Genomic DNA, 25,972 nt, shown 5'->3' on the forward strand with positions numbered 1-25,972 from the left:
ATGCTTTTGTCAGGAGCAGGTTGGCCTCCACACCACCCTAGGGGCGCTTCCACTTAGAGTCTCCTCCCCCGTATTTTCCTGATGCGGAAGCCTGAGCGCCCTGCTCCAGATTACAGGCAGTTGCAGAGAAGAGGCTAGAAGAGCCCAGTTCTTGCCATTCTTTGTCCTTTGGGATATTTACAGTTTTCCTAACTCAGGGTAGTTTGGATTATTTCTCAGAAAATATTTCTGTCTTTTGTTTCTATACTAAGTTGTTTGGTAACCAACTTTGAGGAAAACATTTTCTTCTACCAGGAATTGACTACTTTCGGTTTTCCTTCATTATATGAAGAATCCAAAGGTAAAGACACAAAGAGAGAATTAAATATAGTTGCTGTCTTAAATTGTATGAATGAGCTACTTGTACTTCAGCGGAAGAACCTTCTAGCTCAGGAAAATGTAGAAACACAGAATCTGAAACTGGGAAGTGATATGGACCATCTGCAGAACTGCTATGCAAAACTTAAGGTAGAAACTGCATGTCAACCTGTATTTCAATAAGGCAAATGTCTCATAAGCTAAGCCAGGTGATAACAGTGTTTTCTCGTGAATATTTTTAGGTCTCTGTTTATCCTGTAGTGCCTACGAGCGAGAGATTATTTTGACGGGGGAGCTGCGGTGGGCTGGAGGGGGTAGTTGGTACACCGGTCACGGTTATCAAAAGGCTGCGGGTTGTGGATAGGACTTTAATTTTAATCAGAAACCTTTGGAAGGTCTTATGAATTAGACTGACTCAGAGTTGTAAGCCTAAGAAGGCAGTAACTTTTTATACCTGGATAAACTTGGCTGAGTGTTTAGCTAGTGAATAATTGTGCAATGGTATTGGTAATCGGGGGCTGGTTAGCCTTTACCTTAAGGGGTGGTCGCTTACTGGGACAGCCCAGAGTGTTTTCCAGAAATCTTCCAATTCAGGGTTTGACCTGGGCCAGAATCAGGTATTTCTCTGTGGACATAAATGTGTGTTCAGTGGCAAAAGTTGCTGATCTGTGCTAGCATGTGATTTATTCAGTTTGTTGAGCAGAATTATTGAATATTTTTGTGTGCTAGGCTCAGTGAGTTTCACAGAGGAGATAACCCCCATCCCTTTTCTCAAGGAGATTGTAGTCCAGTGGAAGGAGATACATTGAACTTTAATTATTTGCATCCTTAAATGATCTTGGAGGTAAAGGGAGGCTTCACAGAGACTTAACCCTTGATCTCAAATTTGAGGAATAAATAGAAATTTGCTAATGTTTGGAAAAGACATTCTAGGCAGAGGGTGTAACCTGTTTAAAGCACAGAGGAATGAGAGAGCATTTTACTTTCAGGAATAGATAGCAGCGCTGTAGGGGCTGAAGTATATGATTATGATGAAGAGTGATAGGTGAGGCTTGGGACCCAGGTGTCAGAGGCTGTGCGAGCGTTGTGCAGAAACCCGAAGGCACCAAGGAACATAAGCAAGAGGAGGCATCCTGGGCATCATGTAAATGCCAGTCTGGCAGTAGGTTGGAGAAACTGTGGGAGAGGTGTAGATTTGTATTTGGGGTGGAACTGGGAGCCTAGAAGGCATGGTGGAAAGGACAGCTGTTGTCAGGCCTTAGCAGCTGCCAAGGCCAGAAGGGTTTTGGACTTGAACTAAGGTACTGCCAGTGGAGATAGTAAAAGGAAGATATGAAGCAGATTTAGGTAAAATGGGTAGAAGTTTATGAAAAACAATTTGGAAAATAAGAGAGTCATGAATTTAAGATACTGGCCAGGTCTTTGTCAACATTACAGAAGGTGATGCTATGAATTACTCAAGTGATATAGGAGAGGGGTGTACAGATTCGCAGGGAGGATTGTGACTTCAGGTAAAGGGTTGATAATTACTCAGAGTGAATCTGATTTGACATATGTGGGACATGTCAACTGGCCCAGTTCCTTTAAATCCAGCCATTCCAAATGGTCTGGCATGATAGGAAGCTTTCAACACTCTAGAAGAAGAAGGTGCCAGAAATTCTGACAGCTTTAGAGTGTTCTCCAAGTTCTATTCCTACATTTTATAAATTCCTAAATCATCTTGAGATCCATTATTACAGAGATTGTACAAGTTGTCTTTTATGGTCAGTTATGCCATAAGTTGAGTGGGTTTTATATTTTATACAGATAAGAGGATTTTAAAAATGTTCCAATGGCCTTATGCAGAACTTGGCACATCTCCTCACGGAATGTGTGGAATGAATTCAAAGTGAGCTTCTTCCCCCAGATTCCAGCAATGCTGCCGTTCCTCTCTGGGAACAGTCTTTAGGGGCCCCCTTGCAAGGGAGAACGGGTGTCCTGCTGTAGCCTCACCCCTTTTGACCTGAAGGGTTGCTGCTTTGCTTGGTCACCCATCTTCAGGTTTAGCTCCACATCACTGGTTCTCTCTCAGAGAGTGTGCTGTAGCAGTGTGAGGGAGTACGAAAAGGAAATTGTATAAGTGTCCATCACTTGAATAAGTGAAGAGCCTTTCTAAGGATCCACTTTGAACCTTTTTAGTAGATACATAAAAAATTTTGGAATTTAAATAAATTTATAACTTTATAGTATTGTTTTTATAATAATTGTTTTAACTAAGCTTTTTGTATGCCATTAAGCTACAGTTTTAGCTAACGAGCCCTAGTGAGTGTACATTGGTTTTACTCTTCTTCTAAAGACGGATTTGCTCTGAGCCCTGTGTTAATTTTAACCAGGATTGCATGTGGATGTTTTAGGAACAACTGGAAACCTCCAGGAGAGAAATGATTGGGCTTCAGGAAAGAGACAGACAGTTACAGTGCAAGAACCGGAATTTGCATCAGCTACTGAAAAATGAAAAAGATGAAGTGAGTTGTCACTTATTAAAGACAAAGTTTGAGTGAATTTTTTTTTTTTTTTGATTTGAGGTGACCGTAACAGCTACTTTAATACAAGAGTCATTAATTCCTCCTTTGTCAGATCGGTGTGGTGGACCTCTTTCTACACCATGGCAGCCTGTGTAACTGAGGTCAGGAGCTCTCTGTGTCACCACCGCTCCAAGTGGATGCGTTGGGTTTAGTGGAGTGGCCCATAGCTTGTGACAGCCAGTGTCCTGTAATGTCTGCCTGGACTCAGATGCATTGTCACTTTTTCTCAGGCGCAGGGGTGGTTTAAATGCAGGTCTTCTATTCTCTGCCACACCTCTATTTAATATCTGGCATGCCTCTTCTTTATCTTAAATATTGCCATTGTTCATACAATCAAGCAGTTACTGGACTAAATGGACACAAGAGTTACTGTTTTTAAAAAAAAGCAATTCACATTTAAAAATCTTATTTCTGATGGCTAATGGCATCATAATTATAATCTCATTTCTCCTTTAGTGGGTTACTTAGTATTTGGATCTATGAGTTAATGCATTTGAAATTATTTTTTAATTTATGTATGAAGAAATCATTATGTTCTTATGGCTCTGCAGTTTGATCCCTGACCACTTGATAACTGTAAAAATATAATATTTTCAGTGTTTTATATGTTCTTTTAAACTGAAATAAGGACTTTTTAAGGGAGTGTATTTCTTTAATAGACAGATTTTGTTTGGTCATATTTGACTAGAAATATATTTAGTTAGTGGATAATGAAATGCCTTAATTAAACTGCAAGATTGCTTATACATGTTCTTATTTCCGAGAAGATTTTGGCTTGATGTGCTGATCACACTTAAGTGGTTTGAATATAGTAAATCGTTAGTAAGAATTGAGTTAAACGTGACCGTCTTCACCAGAGATTGAAAGTGTTAGTATGGAAAGAACTTGCTTTCTATCCAGGGTTCCCTGAGAAGCCGTAGTAAATCTAAACGTTGAACAGTAGGGCATGGCATAGAGTAGGTTCTCAGCAGATATTTGAGTTGGATTCTGTCTGGTGGTGTGTGACTTACTCTAATTTGAGAACTCTTCGTGATCAGATAAAAATGAACCTGTTTAAAAACAAAACAAATAAACGAACCTGTTTTCATGCTGCGATGTGCGATGGCTAATTTGTCCCAGATTTGTAAGGAATAAAGTGGCTCAAGTAAGTAGTATAAGGAAGTCTACAAGTGATCAAATTAATTCTTATTTCAGATGATGCTCTAGTCACTTTAATACTTCTGGAAGAGTTTCTGGTTTCTAAATGATCAGACTCTAAATGTAGAGTGAAAGGGGTAGAAAAAGATAATTTAGACAGTTAGGAGTTCTGGAAGTTTCAGAATTAAAGAATAAAAACTTTGTGATTCACTTAATGATACCTTTAAAAGTGATTTCTAGTGGTTATTGAGAAGAAAAAGTAATCCTAGAATAAACTATCCTATTCGGAGGTAAATGCTAGGACTTCTTTACTCTTTTGAATTTATACATTTTAACTGGGGTTACCAATCATAAAGAGACTCATTTGATGGAAAATACTTTTTTCAGGTACAAAAATTACAAAATATCATTGCAAGTCGAGCTACTCAATATAATCATGATATGAAGAGAAAAGAACGTGAATATAATAAATTAAAGGAACGTCTACATCAACTTGTTATGAACAAAAAGGATAAGAAAATAGGTAAGAAACAACTGGCTAAGATACAGCAAAAGAAATGAATAAGCTAATATGCTAAGATAGAAATACAGATGGGGCACAACAACTCATGGAGTGTTATTTTTATGCTTTATGCAGTTGTCTCTAGACGGTATATATCCACGGAAACTAGAAATTGAGACAGCTCATTAGTGAAAAGTAATTATTTTGCTTTGCTTCCTTAGTTGCTATAAGAAGTAACGTATTTTTTGGATATGGCCGTTGTTCCATAGAGAAAAGACTAAGCCAGAGGATATTCTAATCTTCTATAGCAAAGAACTGATAATATGAAAAGTCAAGATGAGTTTCTGAGGATCAAAAAAAGTATGATTTCAGAAATAACTTGACAAAATTATTCACCACCCCGAATCGTCTATGTCAGTTCCTTTAAATAAGTGTAGCTGTGCATTTTTGAAGAACCTGGTCTAAGGAATGGACTGTGGACATTATGCTTATGTTTGTGCCTACAGTATATTTTTTTCTAGTGTTATTTTTTGAAAATTAATTTACAGCTTACTTCATCCAAGTATGTGCATAATTTCAGGTACATGAAATAGATGACAAAGTAGAACCACGCACACAGAAGTTGAGCTACACACGTAGGGTTTTGCTGGCCTGGTAAAATCTGTGCATTTATTTATGGAAGAGTGGTTTCCACGTGGACTGCAGGTTGTCCTCTGACCTGCATGGTACATTCATGCCCTAAACTGTGGTTTCCGAAACGGAGCTTGGTTGGGCTTGCTGACACGACAGCTGATGAGCAGATGTCCCGAGCTGTCACGTGGTGGGCTGTGTCCGCCGGCAGCAGGAGGCTCCGTGTTGACTCAGTCACTCAGCTATCGTGCTTTAAACATGACTGAGAAATGACAAAGTTGGAAATCTTTAGGTAATCAAACTTAAACTTCATTGGTTAACTTCCTGTTCATCGATGAATTAAATAAAGAGCAGGATGAAATGCTGGAAGTAGAAAGTGTACTAATTAGGGAAATTTATTAAAGATTTAACTCTGGTAACAGAGCTCTTATTTTATGGGAATCTGGCTGTTTCCTAGTCCAAACCTAACTGGATATGACATTTCCATAATGATTTTATCAAGTCTAAAATTACAATAACTTTTTGTCATCTTATTTCCTTTTTATGCCAACTGTTTCCATTTCCCCCGGATAGAAGAGAAATTAATACTGTCAAGGGCCTTGACTCCTTTGATGGTGGTGACAACGTGCAGCTTGGCAGACTTAATCTATAAAGATTCTGATAGTAAATGTGTTCAGGTTTGCAGAGTGTGTGGTCTTTTTGTCACAACTGTGCATCCCTGCACTTGTGGTGTAACAATAAATAAACAGATGGCGTGGCTGTGTTTTAATAAAACTGTTTAGAAAATCAGGCATCTGGCCTGCAGGCCATAGTTGGCCAACCCCAAAGATAAAATTAATAATGAAAATAAAGTAATATTTATCAAGCACTTTAAATGTTTTAACGTCTTTTACTTTTCACAAGAGCCCTTTGGCAGACACTTTCATTATTCCCACTGTATTGATGAAGAAACAGGCCTAGTAGGTAAATAACTTGTCAAGATCTCAGTGTTTATCAGTAACGGAGAACTGGAGCTTGAAATCCTGGGCTGTTTGAGCCCAAATCTTCATCTATACCAGGTTGACTTAGGTCGCCAGTGTGTGTAGAGTGTGTTAGGGTTTTATACAATTAAACATATGTATGGTAAGAGTCGGTTTTGTTTTGCATGTTCATGTTTATAGCTATGGAAGTTTTAAATTATGTGGGGAGAGCCGATGGAAAAAGAGGTTCCTGGAGGACGGGTAAAACCGAAGCCAGGTAAGGTCCAATTTAAATCGATACATTTCACCAGACTTTTCTTTCTATAACTGCATTTTCATACTGACAGTTTCTTTCTCAGGAATGAAGATGAAATGTATAAGATTCTCTTGAATGATTATGAATATCGTCAGAAACAAATCCTAATGGAAAATGCTGAACTTAAGAAGGTTCTTCAGCAAATGAAAAAGGAAATGATTTCTCTTCTTTCTCCCCAAAAGCAGAAACCTAGAGAAAGAGCAGATGATAGTACAGGAACTGTAAGTGGCTCTTTCCTCTCTAATACAGTTTCGGATTGCTAAGTCAAACAGTGAAAACATTAGATAGGTATTCCCAGTGGGGGCCATTACTGATATTTTGGACAGGATACTCACTGCTGTACTACCCCCAGTCACTGTGACAACCCAGAAAATTGTCCCTGTACGTTTCTAGACATGCCCTGGGAGGGAGACGACTTTCCAAGGGCTTGATCTGTGCCAAAGACACTGTTATAAGCCCCATATGAGCATTGTCTCATTTCATTCTTGTAATTTGATGCTTTCCATATTATAATTATTTCCCGTTTTATAGCTGAGGAAACTGAGGCACATTAGTCTAATTAGCCTAGTATCACACAGGACAAAACCAGGATTTAAGTCCGAGTCTGTATCACCCCAGAGTTCATGTTCTTAACTACTGTGCTGGATGTCCTCTAACTAGTTTAGGTGTATATACTTAAGCATGCTTTGCTTTCCAGAGAGTGAAACATTTATAACTTTGGGACTCAGCTAATTATTCAGTCCATAAATTTGCTGCCTGATCCCTGCAAAGAAAAAGCCAAAACGATTTTGACTTCTTCCTTTGTCTTAATTGGGGCTGTTATAACAAACTACCACAGACTGTGAGTGGTTAAAAACAACAAATTTATTTTTTACACTTCTGGAGCTGGGAAGTTCAGAATCTAGGTGTCCATAGAGCCAGTGTCTGGTGAGAGATGTCTTCCAGGTTGCAGATTGCTGACTCCTTGTACCCTCACATGCCAGAAGGAGGAGGATTGCTCACCAGAGTCCCTTCGTACGGCACTGCTCCCATTCACCATTCACGGGGGCTCTACTTTTCATGGCCTGCTCACTTCCCAGAGGCCCCACCTCCGTGTACCTGCACAGTGGGCGCTAGGATTTCAACACAGATTTGAGGAACACAAATATTTGGTCCATTGCATCCTTCAGAAGCTCTTCTGGGGAGAAGGGGCATGTAGAAAAGTAATTGTTACACTTGTGAAGAGCTGTAATAGGTGGTACCATGATAGGGTGTTCTACAATGTGTAGAACAAAGCAAGTGAGGCAGTCAAGGAAGGCATCAGAGAGAACGTGAATTTGAGTTGGCTCTTAAAAATACGTAGGTGTGTGTTTTGGCAGTGGAAAGCATGTGATACAAGGGGAATGAAATGTGCAGAGGTCTGAAAGAACAGATTACATCATGGTGAAAACTTCTTTTAACTTAATTGCTTTACATGTTTAAATTCTGGATTCAAGCAAGTAACTAAAATCTGAAAATAACAACATTGACAGAGAAATGCTAATTGTCAGCAAGTCATCAGAACTTGTTTTTAAATCTGTATTTGGGGACTCTTTACTTTGTGGTATCACAGATCAGTCCTGCTGATAAGCCTACCCTCTTGTACCTCTTTTTTCTTTCTTTTTTAAAAAAAATCATTACCTGAGCACCTGAGTCACTCAAGTCATTAAGCATTTGACCAGCTTGGTCATGATCTCACAATTTGTGAGTTCGAGCCCCACTTCTCTCTCTGCCCCTCCTGGGATTCTCTCTCTCTCTCTCTCTGCCCCCTGTTTACTTGTGCACGCGCGCGCGCTCTCTCTCTCTCTCTCTCTCTCTCTCTCTCTCTCTCTCTCTGGAAAAAAAAATCATTGCCAGAATGTTCTTTAAACGCTCCAGTTTGGGACCTGTTTGCCCTTTGTATTGAGTTTGGCTTTTCTCTCAAAGTCTGTCACTTTTTGGTTCGTTGTGACCGTCCTTAATAAATGCCTCCCCAGAGTTAGCATGCTTTCTGTTACTCCTGCAGTTTCTTCAGGCTTTGGCCCAACCTATACAAACAGTACCAGCTTTCAGACAGCATGAGGAAGTAGTAAATCAAGGAGGCCTTCCTCGGATATTTAAACTTCCCTGTCCTCACCACTGCCCATCCAGTGGGTAGTATCCTATGTAATTCTTAATAATTTAAATGTTTAAATTTGGAGAAATAATCTCCTAAGTATATTTCTTGTTTTTAAAAGGTCTGTTTTTCTAGATCTTTTTTCTCTTATAATTTAATTGAATCCTTCCTTTTAAAGATCTTGAAGTATTTTAGTAAAGAGAAGAAGGTATAACCGTCGAATGCTTAGGTAGCCTTCAGGTTTCATTTATTAATAAGTTACTTTCTTACTGAATTGTAGCCAGAATATATACTCAAAATTCAAGTTAACTTTTTATTTTCATTTTGTGGGTTTAGCGTTTCATTTAGTCTGGAGAGTGTAAAGCAAGTATCATTAATTTTTTAAGTAATGGATTTATGGTATTCTGGTAGGCTTTAACACATGGATGGCATAGCTCCTTGGAAGAGTTACTGGCAAGTAGCTACAGAGGATTGATGGGCAGGAAGCAGAGTCACAGTGACCTCCACTCTGGGTCTTTCCCCAACCTGCTTCCCCAGGGAGACCTTGACTTTGGCAGCCATTGCTGACCTCGGGCTGTTGATACAGCTCTCCGCACTGAGTCACTCGCTCATTCCTGCTGCGTCTGCATGCGCAAACCGTTAATCAGCATTTCTTCTCGTCTTCTGCCTTTTTTGTTTTTTTCCAGCAAGATATTTATTGTTCAATTTAGTGAAGTACATCTCTGTCCACTTTTTTGGATGTTAATAACAAAAGAGGACCATGCAGATTGTTATGGAGATATATATGTATTATAATACATATTATTGTCTATGTAGCTGTAGATGATCTTGGTATATTTTAGTACTGTTTTTCTATGTTCTTTATCCTGCTTTGATTCTACGTGATCATGTGTCAGTGGTTGCTGTATTTTCCTGTGATTTAATGTCTTGGTAGAGTAAAAAGAAAATCTCTGGTTTTAAAAATTATACAAAAAAATAGGATTCACATTATTTTGTAGATAACTTCACTGGTTTGTTTATTTAAACAGCCCAGGACTGGGGTTAAGTTGATCTAACTTCAGATCTCCATTCTGCCTCTTGCTGTGTGATATTGGGCAGTGTATCTGCTTCTACAAGCCTCATTTTCCCACATTATAACATGATTGCAGGGTTAATGAACATATGTGAGCACCTGACGCTGAACAAGTAGTGAATAACTTCCTCACACAGCTCCGTGACTCTCAGCACTCATTGTATTTGGATTCAAATTCACCTTTGAAGAGACTTGAATTGGACAATTTCTATCTTAAATATTAAGTCACATATCCCTAAGATACAGCACAAAAATGAGTTTGATAAGTATTTCTGATAATCAGTGTGATTACCAGTGCCTGAGTACCTAGAGCCATTTTAAGATAACCCGTCTTTTCCGTTCATCCCTCTCACTTGTAGGTTCTCTCTGATGCTGAGGAGGATGCTGGGGAACTGAGCAGGGAGAGCATGTGGGACCTTTCCTGTGAAACTGTGAGAGAGCAGCTCACCAACAGCATCAGAAAACAGTGGAGAATTTTGAAAAGTCATGTAGAAAAACTTGATAACCAAGGTAACTTACTGCCTCAGTTCATGAAAAGTGAGTTGACACTCGGCTCTTAACTTCAGTCACTTGGAAAGCCATGTTATGGGCTCAGATGTGAAGTACTTGAGCTCGGTTTGGTCGTTTGATAATCAAGCTTCTGTCTGCTTCTAGAGGTGAGGTTTGAACCTCCCTGAGAAAATACTTTGCCTTCTTCAGGGTGAATCTTTCTCTGAGTGCGATATACAGTTGAATGAAGTGAACTGAGTGTCTTACTAAATCTTGGAAATTAAGAATTATTAATCGTGATATAGCATAAATATAAACCTGTTTATTATTCCTAGATATTTGCCTACTCCTAGTTCCTAATAATTACTTTTAAGTTATTTTCAAGGTAATAGATATCTAATATAAAGTATCAGTTAAGAAGTATATAAAGTAGAATATTCAGGTTTCTACAAATTAACAGTTTGGTGTATATCTTTCTTGATTTTTCCGTAGGCATTTGCAAAATATTTATTTAAAAATATATTTAAAAAAACAGGGCACTTGGGTGGCTCAGTCACTGGAGCATCCATCTCTTGATTTTGGCTCAGGTCATGATCCCAGGGACATGGAATCAAACCCCGGTGTTGGCTCCTCTGTGCTCTCCCTCTTTCTCTCTTACTCTAAAATTAAAAAATATATAAATATGTACATGAAAGTATATAGATGAAAAAACTGAATATTATGTATTCTTGCCACACTTTTTTCACTTAAAGGTGTATGTATTTTAGACACCATTTCCTGCCACCATAGATAGTATAGATTTACATTGATGAAAGTATTCTTAACATTTTGTATTTTTTTGAAGATTGCATGCTTTTAAATCCAGAAAATTAAGGTTTCTGCTCAGTAAATGAAGTCTGTTGAAAGAAAATTTAATTTAAGTGTCAAAAGTCACAGTCACTGCCAGTTTTCTTCAGTAGTAAAGAATAATAATCAACAAAATTCTATACCAAAATTAATTTGCATGAGATTTTATTGATTTCTGTCCTTATCTGTTAGTAAATAGCAAGTATATTTGCACTTCCTATTTATTGAATTTAATACCAGAGAGAAAGATTTGTAGTGCTGCATTGATCTTTGAAGAAGTGTTGAAAGTAGTTTATGAATTTGTTTATTAGGTTTCTCCTCTGTGATAGGTTGCCCAGTTTTAAATAGGACATAGTCTTGAATAAATACGAATTACAAATTAAACGTTCATAGTAGAACTAGTAATGATATCATTTGAGTCCAAAAATAGTATGAATTTGTGGTTGTCATGAAGCCCTTATAGTTGCTTTGCTTTTTAAAATTTTTTGTAGTGCTAAAGTACCATAAATTTAATTTTATTCTTATGGCTTATGAAATTTTTAAAGGGCAAAGGGAATAGGTACATTTTAGAAAATCTACTGAGGCTCTAGAAAGAAATTCTGAGAGGTTTGATTTTTAAAAAATTTTTTTAACATTTTTATTTATTTTTGAGAGGTAGAGAGAGAGAGGGAGACAGAATCCAGAGTGCTATCAGGACAGAGCTCAGTGCGGGGCTTAACCCACCAACTGTGACACCATGACCTGAGCCGAAGTCAGACGCTTTAACTGACTGAGCCTCCCAGGTGGTCCTTGATTTTTAAATATAGTTCAAAAATACCATAAACTGAGTGGAGTAAACTGGTTTTATGTTAGTTTCCAAGGTACATCTAGAAGGTTTCAATGATGAAGACGTAATCTCACGACAAGACCATGAACAAGAAACTGAAAAACTCGAGTTAGAAATTCAGGAGTGTAAAGAAATGATTAAAACTCAGCAGCAGCTTTTACAGGTAAATGTGAGTTACCTTTTAAAGTTGTTTTCCCCTGTGAAGGGCCAGGATTTTACTGAATCTTACTAGATTTTTGTTCCTTTGTTTCAAAAGATTTGTAGTATTTGACATTTTTCTGCTTTAAACTGAGTTCTGGGCTTACTAACGGACTTTGCATGCCATTCCTTAGGCAGGGCTGTGCCAGGTAGAAAATGAGAATTCTCCATTGACTCGCTGATTCTTCATAATTTCTGTCCTTCCCTGAATGTTTGACCTGCCTTTCCTTTCATTTTAACGTGGGGTGCTGCAGGGACCCCCTGGAACTTACTACGCTTTAATACTTAACAGCAGCAGCTCGCTACTGCATGTGATGATGATACCACCTCACTGCTTCGAGACTGCTACTTGCTGGAAGAAAAGGAGCGCCTCCAGGAAGAGTGGTCCCTGTTTAGAGAGCAGAAGAAGAACTTTGAGAAGGAAAGACGAAGTTTTACAGAAGCAGCTATCCGCCTAGGATTGGAGGTATCTTAAACAATTAGCTTTCCTTGTAGAGCTTTTGCAAGTTCTGGGGAGGCCCAGCAGAATGCATCCAAGTTCTGCCTTTCATTGTTTTTTTGCCTTCTAGTTTTTGCCTGAAGTATTTGACCAGTGATCTTATAAATAACATGACTTGAAAGGATTGTAAGCAGGTGAACTATTATAGAAGGATGTCGTTTTGCCTTTATCAGATTTGGGAATTGACACTTTTTGTTTTAGAAAACTCTAAACATCCATTATCCCCCCTTCAGGTTGGCTTTCTTCTGGTAGTGTTTAGCCTCACCGAGGAGATCTCTCTGGAACATTTCATATCTGCCCAGTGTCCGTAGGTGTAGCCTCAAAAGACAGTACAAAGGTTCTCCTCCCCCTCACCCAGGGCTGTGTGCATCCACCTTTGACAGCTCGCTTTTTGACTTAATAATATATTAATCTGCATATTTCCCTTTTGAAAGTTATACAAGTTATGTGTGAACATGGTTTAAAAAAATAACTCCTACAAAAAGCCATAAATTGAAAAAATATCTTCCATTCTTACCACCAATTTCATTCCTCAGAAGTCACCACTGTTGGAAGTTTGTAATTCTTCTGGGAAGTACTATTTTAACTTTAGTGTATTTTAGCCCTTGTTTTCTTGATAACAATCTGTTGATTCCCTGCTATGAATGATAAGGAATGTAGTGTCCTTACCGCACCTCCCATCTATACTGTTCCTCTGCTCTATGTAAGATTTCTTCATAATACTGTTACTTTTTTAAACTAACTTTTAAAAATGGTTTCTTCTGGTTGACTTTTTTACTTTATATGTTTAATGCTTCCATTTCACGTTTACTCAATTTAAGACAGTACCAGTTTGTCCACTTCTCTTACCCTTCTACTTCGCAAGTTTGTCTGTGGTATTATTTCTCAGTGTCAGGTGTTACACATCTATACTCTGTCCTGCAGTGTAATCCAAGTGAAATAGTTCAAGGTTGAGACTTAGAAATTGAAAGAACGTTGATAACATCACGAGTCTGTAAATAATATTCATTCTGTAACCTACTAATATGTTTGGCCACATAGAAAATATTCTGTGTTAATAAGACTTCGCCACCTGGGAGAGCATCTTTTGTGTGCCACTGTGTAGTGAATCCTTTGACTTTCTTTGTAGCTTAGGATCTCCTGAATCACCTTCAGCTTGTAGCTCACATTATTTTCTTTCTTGGGTTCCTTTTCAATTTGCTGTATTACCTTCTTGAGTAATTTTTTCGTAAGTATTGTGTGAGCAAAAAATATTCTAAATTCTGGACTATCCAAAAATGCACCATATGTGGTCAGTTTGGCTGTATATAGAATTCAGTTTCAAATTTTTCCTCTCACACTTTGAGTTATTCCATTTCTTCTACTGTTTCGTTTTACTAATAAGCAGCCTGATTATTAAATACCCTATAGACAATACTTTGTAGATATCCTATGTTTATTTTTTCCTTCTCTCCTTTTCTTCTTCTTTGTATTTTCTTAAAGTTCCGAAATTTTATGAGGATATATCTAGGTAGCTCCTTTGAGCCTGACGACACTTTATTTCTTCAATTTGGAAATACTTTCTTTGATTCTATATTTTTTCCTTCCTCGACTTCTCTTGCATTCTCAAACATTTCTATTAGACAAATGGTTGGCCTTCTGACTACATCCATGGATTGACTTTATGTTCTGAATTTAGGGGTATTCTCTCACCTTTATTCCTGTACATCACCAACCCAGTATTCAGCACCATCTGTTTTAACTCTTCATTTCATCCACTGAGTTTTTATTTTAGAATTTATCTTTCAAGTCTTTGATGTCTTCATTTGTTTTCTTTTCTTTTTTTTTTATATAGCATTATTTTACTTTACAGATGTTCATAAATCTGATCATTTGTGTTAGAATGTTTTTTTGACAGTCTCTTGAACTATTATCTGTGGTCTGGTCTCTTTATCTTGGCTCTTTTTCTTTCATGCTCTTTGTTTTCTTCAAGTGTCTGGGGATGCACCATTTTGTATTAGTATTTATGAATGAAAGCTATAGTATGCCGTGTAAGTAGCTGACAGGGGTTTCCTCCACACTTGTGAAAATTTGTCTTATCAGTATCTTACTTTCTTAGAAAATAAAATCCATTTGCACCAGCATTTCTTCCTGTCTTACAGGATTTTTTCTGAGTCCTTGTATCCATCCTGCCTCAGGAGATGCTCTAGCTCTTTTGTGTCCCTCTCCCAGTTCTCCGCAGGACAGCCTGTCTGCCTCGGCCAGTGGGGCCAGGGAGGGTTGGGAAGGAGGCATGAGAGACGTGAGGGCTGAGGGAATTTAGGATTGTCGTCAGCTGTTGGGAAGGGGAAGGTCTGACACATGCCATCTTGTGGTCTAGTGGCTGCTAGTGCTGGTGGACAGTTGGAGGCTGAGCGCGAGGCCTGGTGAGGTCATAGCTCCTTTCTCTCTTGTGATTAATTTACAGCGGATATTTTTCTTTGGTTTGTAATTTCATATTTATAATGTTCTTTGTGTTAAAAAAAATTCTGATAGTATGCTATCTTTTTTTGAATTATCCATTTGAATTTATTTAAAATAGATGTGAAAACAGCTATTTGGTTTATTAGGTGAAATGGGTAAATTTTTATTTTTTAAATATAGTTTTCTTAAATGAAATTTTTCTTAGTTTTTTAAGTTAATTCATTTGACTCATAAAATATATATGGTAGCCAGAAAACAAACACCAGCAGCTACAGAAATCATGGGAAGTGGCAGCAGTGTGAAAGTTGAAATATTGATCAATATCTCTTTGGTTTGCTTGTTATGATAGAGAAAGGCATTTGAAGAAGAAAGAGCCAGTTGGTTAAAGCAACAGTTTTTAAATATGACTACCTTTGACCACCAGAACTCAGAAAATATGAAACTTTTCAGTGCCTTCTCAGGAAGTGAGTACTCCATGAACCCTTTAATCTGAAAATGCATTGAATAAAATGCTGTAAATTACTAATAAAAAAATTGGATGTCAACAAATATTTTATTCTTTTAAGTTTATTTATTTATTTTGAGGAAGATGGGCACAGCATGAGTGGGGGAGGGGGAGGGGGCAGGAGGGAAGAAGTGGGGGGGGAGAGAGAGAGAGAGAGAGAGAGAGAGAGAGAGAGAATCCCAAGCAGGTTCTGCATAATCAGCACACAGCCCAATGTGGGGCTTGAACTCATGAAACCGCAAGATCATGACCTGAACCAAAACCGAGAGTCAGCTGAGCCATCCAGACACCCCTAGAGATCACCAAATATTTTTAAAACTAAATCCTTCTAGAAGTTAACGGAATATGCATAACAGATGGCAAGATTAGCGAGACTAGAGTCAAGGACTCGATTAGACACCTACATTAACTTGTTCTGTCTCAGACCTCTGTCCTGCAGATGATCATCATAGGTAATTACCTTCACTGTATTTGCTACATCACCATATGGACTGCCTTTTTTTTTCCTTCTTTCTTTTAACAGGTTCTGACCGGGACAGTCTTACAATCTCGAGGCCACGGCAAAAGAAGCCTCCCAGTGTCTCTAATGGGTCTCCAGTTTGCACATCTAAACTCGCCAAGTCTCTTCCCGCTTCTCCTTCTACTTCAGACTTTTGCCAGACGCGTTCCTGTGCATCTGAACATAGGTATTGGTCTGTAGGTGATCTTTGCACGTATCTGTACCACTGCTGGAGTTGCACTGCTGAGGGAGAGGTAGCATATCTGCAGTGTTAGCAACAGTAGTGGCTTTGGAGAGGAATTTAGTAGATTGATTCATTCTACAAGTATTTATTGGGTGTCCATTATATAAGCACACTGTTGGCTTCTGGGAATGCCGTAGCAGACAAAGTAGATCTGGTCCCTGTTTTCTGGGAGCTAAAAAAAGTTGCTCCCTACCCCCCAGGAAACCCACATACTTCAGTTATCTGCTGCATTGTGGTATTTTTCTCTTTCTCAAATTGTGAAATCACTTTCTAAGGTATAATATCAGTGCTCTACTTCAGAGCCTATTCCAAGATTATTCTTAGCGACAGGAATAGCAAAGAACAAAGGATACCTTGGAAAGTGTGCTGATGATCTTGCCTTTTAAAGATCACCAAAGCAGGAGACAGTGGCCCCAGGGCCTGCCAGTTTGGCAGGTGCCCCAGAAAGCAGGGGTCAGGGCTGCAGCACTCTTGGCCTGTGGTAGTGAGATACTGGTATGGCCCTAAGTGTTGAACAAGCCACTAGCCCTTGGACCAAGAATTGTTAAGTAAATGAATTTCAGAACAAAAATATGAAGCTTATAAAGGGCAAGACACTATATATTGTTGATTTTTAAAAGGATTAAGACTAAATATTGAGGGGCAATAAGGAGCCTGGGGAAGAGTCCTCCAGGCAAGTGTAGGGACCCGTGAGGCGGGACGCTGGTGCGTTTGTGGAGGGCAAGTGTTGTTAGCCAGCAACACCAAGAGGTGGGAGGAAGTTAATGGTGGGAGGTGGGCAGGGTCACATCCTACAGGGCCCTGGATGAGTAGGGTTCATTGTGTAAGAGTTCAAACGTATACCAATGTAGAGAGAATAAGGTCACGATGCCCTGTGTATCCATCACCCAGCTTCAACATTTATCAACTTAGGACCATGTTGTTCATACCTAACCCCACTCTGCTGCCCCCACACACATACACACACTTGACAGTTCATTTGTAAGCTTTTCTGTTGTTTTTGTGTTTTTGAGAGGGAGCGCTCATGAGAGCAGGGGAGACGGGGAGAGGGAGAGAATCTTAAGCAGGCTCCACGCTTATTACAAAGCCCAACATGAGGCTTGATCCCACTACCCTGAGATCATAACTTAAGCCAAAATCCTGAGTCAGACATCATAAGTCAGACGCTCAACTGACTGAAGCACCCAGGCAACCCTCATTTGTAAAGTATTTCAATCTCTGTTTGTCAGATACTGTTCTAAGGGCAGCAGATTGAAGATTTGTAAGCAGTGGAAAAGATCTGTTTTGAAAAGATGACTGTTCTGTTATTTGGAAAGCAGACTGTAGACATGAGTCCTAGAGGCCAGGAGATGCAGTTAGGAGGCATTAACGGAGTCAAGGTGAGGTGATGGTAATTTAGACAAGGGTCATGACATGAAGGTAGAAATGACTGGGTTTGGGATGTATTTTGCAGTTCAAGCCAATAGATTGATTAATGGGAGGAGTATGGGAAGTGAACCTTTAATTTACAGTCAAATGATACTGTAAGTTCAGAGTATTTTCTTATATAGAATGTTCTTAAACTCCCAAATTTGACCAGTTAGAGTGCTCTATATAAATAACACAAATTCTGGTCGTCATTTTCAAATAATATATTCTATTTCTGAGAGAGAACATAGCATTTGCCTTGGTTAGTTTTATGTATCTAAAATTCTTGCCTTTTATTTTTATTTTATTTATTTAAAATTTTTTTTCTGTGTTTTTTATTTATTTTTGAGAGACCGAGAGAGACAGTGCGAGCAGGGGAGGGTTAGAGAGAGAGGGAGATACAGAATCTGAAGCAGGCTCCAGGCTCTGAGCTAGCTATCAGCACAGAGCCCGATGCGGGGCTCAAACCCACGAACCATGAGATCATGACCTGAGCCGAAGCTGGACGCTTAACCGACTGAGCCATCCAGGTGCCCCAAATTCTTCCTTTTAATCTAATTATTTTTAGTTATGAAATATTTAACATTCCTTGAAGACATTATTTTGTATTTAGTAAAGATAAGTCCGACATTTAGTACTTACATCATAGGGCGTTAGGAGATTTCAGTGACAATACATGTAAAGCATTTAAAACAGTACTCGGTTCATCATAAGCCCTCAGCAGGCTAAAAAAATAAAAATATATGTAAATATAAATCATTTATAAAATGCTTTTCTGTTTCATATATTCCAAAGTCTACACTAAACACCATCAATGGCATAAAAACAGAACTTTGGAGCATAAAGAAACTCCATTAAGTTAATATTTACTGGCTTTGAATATAAAATATTCAAATTTGAATATACTGATAACTGGCTTTGAATATAAAACTCAAAAAATAGTTGTGTAACCTAATTATCAGGAAAAAGCTGTTGCAGATTGACATAGTTCTTAAAATTTTAAGTTATTTGGAAAATTTGGACTCCTTACTCCTGAAGAACCCTAGATCTGGGTCTGTGATAAGATGATTGCCACCTTGAGGTTGAGTTAGTGAACCAGAGTCACAAACAATGCACATTTAGGGGGAAAAAATTAAACGATATTCAGTTGATAAAAATGTATTATTTGCTGGCTTAACGCCTTAGATTCTAAAGTAATCCTTGAACCAGATATTTTTGTTTGGAGATGGTCAGAGCATAGCTCTCAGATTGTGTCATTGAAAAGTAGCAGCTGTGTCTGTGTTCAGACCTAAGATTGTCATTCGCTGACACTTACAATTAATTGAGCACTGGTGTATGCACTTAATGTGTGTTAACTCAGTTCCACCCAACCCAATGAGATAGAAACTATTATTATTTCCATTTTACAGCTGAGGAAGCTGAAGAAACAGTGACACGTACGTGGTCCAGCTGGTATACAGACCTAAGCCATCTAACTTCAGAGTCTGGACTCCTTCCTACTTTTATATGCACTCATTAAATAGCTGTGTGGGTAAATGGGTGGGTAGAGGAAGACATGCGTGTACAAATGGATGTGTAAAGAAAAAAGAGGTTGCAAAATAGTGGCAGGAAGATGGGGACATGCAGGGACATTGGTTTTCAAAGCCCACATGTCCTGTACCTAACCTAGGTGTTAGTTGGATAGAGTGCTTCAGAGTAGACCAAAGAGATAAATAAGTGGGTAAACAGATAAATAATAGATGGCCAGATATGATCAGAGTGATAAATTAAGCCATTTTTCAATGTAATTTATTGTCAAATTGGTTTCCATACAACACCCAGTGCTCATCTCAACAAGTGCCCTCCTCAATGCCCATCACCTACTTTCCCCTCTCCCCCACCGCCCCTCAATGCTCAGTTCTCCGTATTTAAGAGTCTCTTATAGTTTGCCTCCCTCCCTCTCTGTAACTCCCCCTCTGCCCCCGTCCTCTACCCCATGGTCTTCTGCTAAGTTTCTCAAGATCCACATATGAGTGAAAACATATGGTATATGTCTTTCTCTGCCTGACTTATTTCACTTAGTATAGTACCCTCCAGTTCCATCCACATTGCTGCAAATGACCGTATTTCATTCTTTCTCATTGCCAAGTAGTATTCCACTGTATAACAAACTACATCTTCTTGATCCATTTGTCAGTTGATGGACATTTAGGCTCTTTCCATTATTTGGCTATTGTTGAAAGTGCCACTATGAACATGGGGGTACATGTGCCTTTATGCATCCAGCACTCCTGTATCCCTTGGGTCAATCCCTAGCAGTGCTATTGCTGGGTCATAGGGGAGTTTTATTGTATTTTTTTGAGGAAGCTCCACCCTGTTTTCCGGAGCGGCTGCACCAGTTTACATTCCCACCAACAATGTAGGAGGATGCCTGTTTCTCTACATCTTCGCCAGCATCTATAGTTTCTTGATTTGTTCATTTTAGCCACTCTGACCGGTGTGTGGTAGCATCTGTGTGGTTTTGATTTATATTTCCCTGATGATGAGTGACGCTGAGCATCGTTTCATGTGTCTGTTGGCCATCTAGATGTCGTCTTTGGAAAAGTGTCTATTCAGTCTTCTGCCCATTTCTTCACTGGATTATTTGTTTTTTGGATATGAAGTTTGGTGAGTTCTTTATAGATTTTGGATACTAGCCATTTATCCAATGTTATTTGCAACTATCTTTTCCCATTCCGTCGGTTGCCCATTAGTTTTGTTGATTGTTTCTTTTGCAGTGCAGAAGCTTTTTATCTTGATGAGGTCCCAATAGTTCATTTATGCATTTGATTCCCTTGCCTTTGGAGATGTGTCGAGTAAGAAATTGCTGCGGCTGAGGTCAATGAGGTTGTTTCCTGCTTTCTCCTCTAGGATTTTGATAGTTTCCTGTCTCACATTTTTGTGGATGGTGTAAGAAAGTGGTCTGGTTTCACCCTTCTGCATGTTGCTGTCCAGTTCTCCCAGCATCATTTGTTAAAGAGGCTTTCTTTTTCCAAGTAGATACTCTTTCCTGCTTTGTCAAAGATTAGTTGGCCATACATTTGTGGGTCCAGTTCTGGGTTCTCTATTCTATTCCATTCTATTCCATTGGTCTATGTGTCTGGTTTTGTGATAGGACAAGGGAGCTATCAGACTTAGACATTCAGGCCTAGCTTAATTATAAAAGGAGGAGGAGAGGATTATTAAGATCTCCTTTTCTTTTCCTAACAGTTCCATCAGCGTACTGAATATAACTCCTGAAGAAACTAAACCAAATCAGGTTGGAAGAGAATGTACAAATCAGAAGTGGAGCCTGGCATCAAGGCCTGAGTCACAGGAAGGTTGCTATAGTGGATGCTCCTTGACCTACACAAACTCCCATGTAGAGAAAGACGACTTACCGTAGACGTATGGACTGGAATTGTTTTCATTGACACGTTCATCAGATTGCACATCTAAGTTGAAACAGGGTGTGTCATAAAGTCAGTCATCTCTAATAATTTAAGATGGTCTGAGTTGTTTGGACTTTTCCTGTTCCTCCCCCAAAGAGCTAAAATGTTAAATCTATTTAAAAGGATATAAAAGTTTGGATATGTATTTTTAGTAACAGAAGCATCTGGTTCTGTGAATAAAGGAATGTATATGTTTGGATGGAAACAGAAGCCCTAGAATGAGTTTCCTTTCATAGGTATTAAAAATAGCACTTTTAGGAAACTGATTATTGTAAATGTTTAATTTTGTCTCATATATAGTTGGCATTGAAAGTTTAGCCTTTACTTGAATGTATACTGTAGATTTTTAACAAAGCAAGTTCTATATTTATTATGTTTAGTGTGATTTGAAATTTCCTCTTTCATATGTTTTAAACAAAGTGAAATTTATGTATGTTTTGTACATAGATATACATGATTATGTTAAGAGGCTTTAAGATTTAAAAATTTTACACATCCATAATTATAGTATTTCATGCCAATAAAATTTTTTAGTGGTACTCTGTTTACAGATGTATTAGAGCCATTGCCACATTATGTTTAAGAATTTTTTGAATGCATCTGAGCAATAAATACTCAAAAGCTGTTCCATGAAGCTGACTTCTTTAGATAATTAACATTACCGACATTACATTTTTGAGATTTCTACAGCAGTAGAGTTTTACATATGTAGGATATTATAATTTTTCAAAGGACTTTTGATTATAGGATAATAGAGGCAAGATAAAAGTATCTTTGAATAAAACAACTTAAGAATATTGGTTTAAGATACTTGGGGGGATAGATGATCTTTACATATCGGAATGGTGACCTGTTCTTTCCTAGAGGGGGACTAGTAGTGCAACATGGGGACCAGCTCGGGCATTGTCTAGTTGCCAGTAATTTTTAAATGATTTTTCAATGGAGCTTTTGCCACTAATGACAAATCTGACAGCGTAAAAAGCATCAGATTTTATCCAAATATAATACTCTAGATAAACTTGTGTCATCTCATTTCCAGAAATGACTGCATGTTTCTTCATGTTGTTACTGATGATAATAAATGTAGGCCCAGGTTCTTTCCCAGAATTTGTATCAGAAAGCTTCAGTGCCTAAGCCTGTTTGTCTTTATACATAGAAGCCCACACAGGTCCCAGGCCTAGCTAGATACCGTAAAGCTGATCTGCCTTCCCATGTTCTCATAGTTCAGGCTCTTACGTACACTCACCCTGTTATGGCTCTTCCATTTAAATCCATCATGCTAAAAAAAAAGGAAAAGTCTTATTTTTGTCATCATTCACTATAAGAGTTTGTGTAGCAACCATTTTTTCAGGGCTGATAGAATATCATTGAGTATCTTACAAGACAATGAAACTACTTGTAACACAATAACCACATTTACAGTTTCAAAAAACTAGCTCTTAAAAAGCAAAGCAGTCACGGCCTTCAGTTTGATGCATGGTCACCACTTCACAATTTAAAATATTAGAAATGATATAAAGTTTCTGAGATTGTACCATTCCAAAGGAGGAGACAACTGAGGCTTAATTTTAACTATTGAGCAATAATATGATCAAAGAACGGCAATCAAATTTTAGAAATAGCCAGTGATCCATTTGTCAAGATTTTGTTTTTGTCAGGGATTTCCATGATCTACTTTGCCAGGAAAGAACATTTTAATTTTTAAAGTAAATCTTGCTGCAAGGAATAATGCATTTCATGACCATGGATTTCTGCAAAGCAGCATCTGTTTTTTTGTTGTGTTTCCAGTCTAAGTTGGTTGAATTGAAGCAACAATCCCTTACTTTGAAATAAAAGGTGTGAAAGAAACAGTAAATGAAAGCCAAGTTCTTTATGCTTTTAATAAAAGTCTGCATGGGTCTGCTAGAAGTTGTAGGTTTCACCGAACAGCGTCAGTTTTGCTTTACTGTAAATTGCAACTCCAAAGCGATTCCCATTCATACTAAACTTCCCAGAATATTGGAATGCTCTCTGTGGTGGAAAACTCCTGACTTCACACAAACAACTCCTAGGTATTTGCAAGGTACTAATAATTCAGCTATGCTGTGGTCTTATTTAGCCATAATTGCATGATGGCATCAGAGGGAGCCTCAACTTCAAAGTCCTCCTGATACTCTTAAATGTTTTCTTCTTCATCAATGTGTAACTGAAATCTCGTACCTTGTTTGTTTTTACACGGTATATTCATTTTGAATTTTCAAAGGACAAAAGCGGCAAAATTTAAGAGAAAAATGTTATTTCCTACTCCTAAACTTTTGTATCTTGAATTTATGATGATGAGAAATTTAGAAAAATAGTCATACCAGAAAATTAAGATTAAATTTTAACTCAGTAAGTAGGCTTTTTTTCTTGTTTTGCTTTGTTTGTATAAGCAATATATTTAATGTTTGGATGCGCAGAATCGCCCACAGCAAATTGCTTTCCTTCTAGTGCAATTAAAACAGTTGTTACTTGAAAAGAGTTCCACGTTTCCTACTTACCAGGCTTGTGCGTAGGCTTGTGGGAACACGGCTTTTGTAGGAAAACACATTCCGTGGTGCGCAATGGGAGCTCTCGGCCAGGAGAGGAGTTGAGTGTGCATAACCACAACGATGTGAGCTAGGAAGCCCTTCATGTGATTGTCTTGTTGTAAAAATCTTCGAAGTATGTTTCTAGGTGGGAATTAAGGTAAGTGTGGGTCCTTAATTTTTCTCAGTCTTCATAAGCATTTATGAAGTGCCCATTGTATTCAGGGCTTACCTACACTCTTAGGTACTGGGGATAGGAAGACAGACAGTGCACTCCACCACAGAGAGCCTCTGAGCTGCATGGAAGACTGGCTGTATAAACCGAAATTATGATAAAGAACGGTAAGTGTTATTCATTTAGTCTCTTAATAAATCTTGGACTTGTTCTGTTACAGGACCATGTATGTCTATTTCACGACAATGACATGGCTCAGCTTCTGGTTAAGGAGTCCACATTATTTCCTATGGGAAGTACTGTGTAATTACTATTGCTTTGTTTTGCTGGGTTTTTATTTAGTTTTCTACAATCAAAATGCTGATCTGCAAAGCAGTAGAAGATTTTCTGCCCACAAAAACATTTATGACTAGAAAATGCATTTGCAGGGATTTGGGACATGTCAATAAGGGTACTGAAGTAGGTCATTCTAGTCCCTTTTCTATATATAATTTTTCAGGCTGGATATAAAAGTGGGGTGGATAAGTTATTGATAATTGAGAAATTATTTGATTAATATAAAACTAAATTGATTATTAATTTTGATAAATTGATAATGTTTGGTGGGTTATTTGATGAATATAAAAACTATTTCACTTGACTGGTTAAGATCGTAAATTTTTAGCACTTACACATAGCTGAATTCAGAGTGATTCAGAGGTTTTGTGATTAGACCCTGCTAAAGTTCCACCTCAATATTGATATATTTAAGATTCAGAAATACTTGTACCCAGTATGATGCTTAACACATGGTAAGATAATTTGTTAATGAGACATATAAAATGCTAATTGGTCACTTCATTGGCAGGAATACGCTATAAAATTCTTAAGAGTGTAAGAACCTTGTTTTATTATTTGGGGAGGAAGGAGATGGGGTCCTATTTCCAACCCCATCTAGCTTGGTTCTTTGCACAAACTATTAGAATAGACGGTTACCAAAAAAAAAAAACCCAAAACCACTAGGTCCGTATGGCTCAATACAAAAGCTTAATTCTTGGTCAACATGAAATTCTTGCTGATGTGAATCAGGCAGTTTTCCTCCATCTTTAGGTATGCCATATGGAATTCATGCCTCCAACGTTGTCAAATCAGGAAAACCACAGAGCAGCAGGTGGTGGTGGAAGTTTTTACAGACCAGACCTGAAAAAGACCTGCCTTCTACCTACATTGCTTTGTCCAGAACCTAGACATATGGAACCAGCCTCACTACAAACAAGACTCGGAGGTATAGAAAATGCAGCTATTAGGTGCCTGGGTGGCTTAGTCGGTTAAGCCTCCGACTTCGGCTCAGGTCAGATCTCACGTTCTGCCCCGCGTCAGGCTCTGTGCTGACAGCTCACGCAGAGCCTGGAGCCTGCTTCCAGTTCTGTGTCTCCTTCTCTCTCTGCCCCTCCCCCTCTCATGCTCTGTCTCTCTCTGTATCAAAAATAAATAAAAAACATTAAAAAAAAAAAAAAAAGAAAATGCAGCTATTTGATGGGCATTGACCATTTGCTACCAAATGCAGGTGTGATAGTTCATCCATTCAGTCATTTTATTTATTACCTGGTGCGAGGGATTTATTGCTGATTATTAAAGAGTCAAATATTCTTAATTTTGGAAGGGAGTACACTTTAAGGAATGTATTTAAGGCTTTTTTATTCTCTCAGCTTTTCATAATAGTTTTAAAGTATTCAGATGGTAATTTTACACAGTTATTAAAATACCCACATTGCACAGAACATTCACAATTTCTTTTGATTCCTTGAATAACTGTGAGTGAATATTAACATTCCTGTTTTTAAAGAGTTTATAAAAGACTTAGAACTAATATCATGTAGCTAGCAAGTGGTAAAATTAGAACTTTAAAACAGATTTTTAAAAAAATATTGACTTATTTTTGAGAGACAGTGGGAGAGAGTGCAAGCAGGTGAGGGGCAGAGAGAGCGGGAGACAGAATCCCAAGCAGGCCCTGTGCTGTCAACACAGAGCCCAACACGGGGCTCAGACTCATGAACCGTAAGATCATGACCTGAACTGAAATCAGGAATCAGATGCTTAACCAATGGAACCATCTAGGTGCCACAAAACCCAGATCTTTTTGATCCCTAAATGCCCAGCTTATTCCAGACTGCTACAGTATCTTTTGGTATCCGTTTTTAAGTGAAATTATTCAATT

General features: G+C 38.2%; 1 protein-coding gene across 8 annotated transcripts in view; it reads left to right on the forward strand.

The window, feature by feature from the left end:
• Positions 1–22,902, forward strand: part of SSX2IP (SSX family member 2 interacting protein) — a 39,774-nt gene extending 16,872 nt beyond the window's left edge. For 3 of the 8 annotated variants that reach the window (XM_029948992.1, XM_029948997.1, XM_029948993.1), the window contains exons 4-14: positions 295–507; positions 2,751–2,861; positions 4,446–4,581; positions 6,351–6,426; positions 6,497–6,686; positions 10,010–10,160; positions 11,838–11,974; positions 12,302–12,475; positions 15,300–15,414; positions 15,979–16,141; positions 20,834–22,902. In XM_029948992.1, the coding sequence (XP_029804852.1) occupies positions 295–507; positions 2,751–2,861; positions 4,446–4,581; positions 6,351–6,426; positions 6,497–6,686; positions 10,010–10,160; positions 11,838–11,974; positions 12,302–12,475; positions 15,300–15,414; positions 15,979–16,141; positions 20,834–21,008 (1,641 nt within the window). In that variant the 3' untranslated portion in view covers positions 21,009–22,902. Of the gene's footprint in view, positions 1–294; positions 508–2,750; positions 2,862–4,445; positions 4,582–6,350; positions 6,427–6,496; positions 6,687–10,009; positions 10,161–11,837; positions 11,975–12,301; positions 12,476–15,299; positions 15,415–15,978; positions 16,142–17,427; positions 17,578–20,833 lie in introns of all 8 variants that reach the window. The other 5 variants (XR_003912252.1, XM_029948994.1, XM_029948995.1 and 2 more) reach the window with 5 other exon arrangements.
• The last annotated feature ends 3,070 nt before the right edge of the window (positions 22,903–25,972 follow it).

This window comes from Suricata suricatta, chromosome 8 (assembly GCF_006229205.1).
Source record: "Suricata suricatta isolate VVHF042 chromosome 8, meerkat_22Aug2017_6uvM2_HiC, whole genome shotgun sequence".
Lineage (NCBI taxonomy): Eukaryota > Metazoa > Chordata > Mammalia > Carnivora > Herpestidae > Suricata > Suricata suricatta.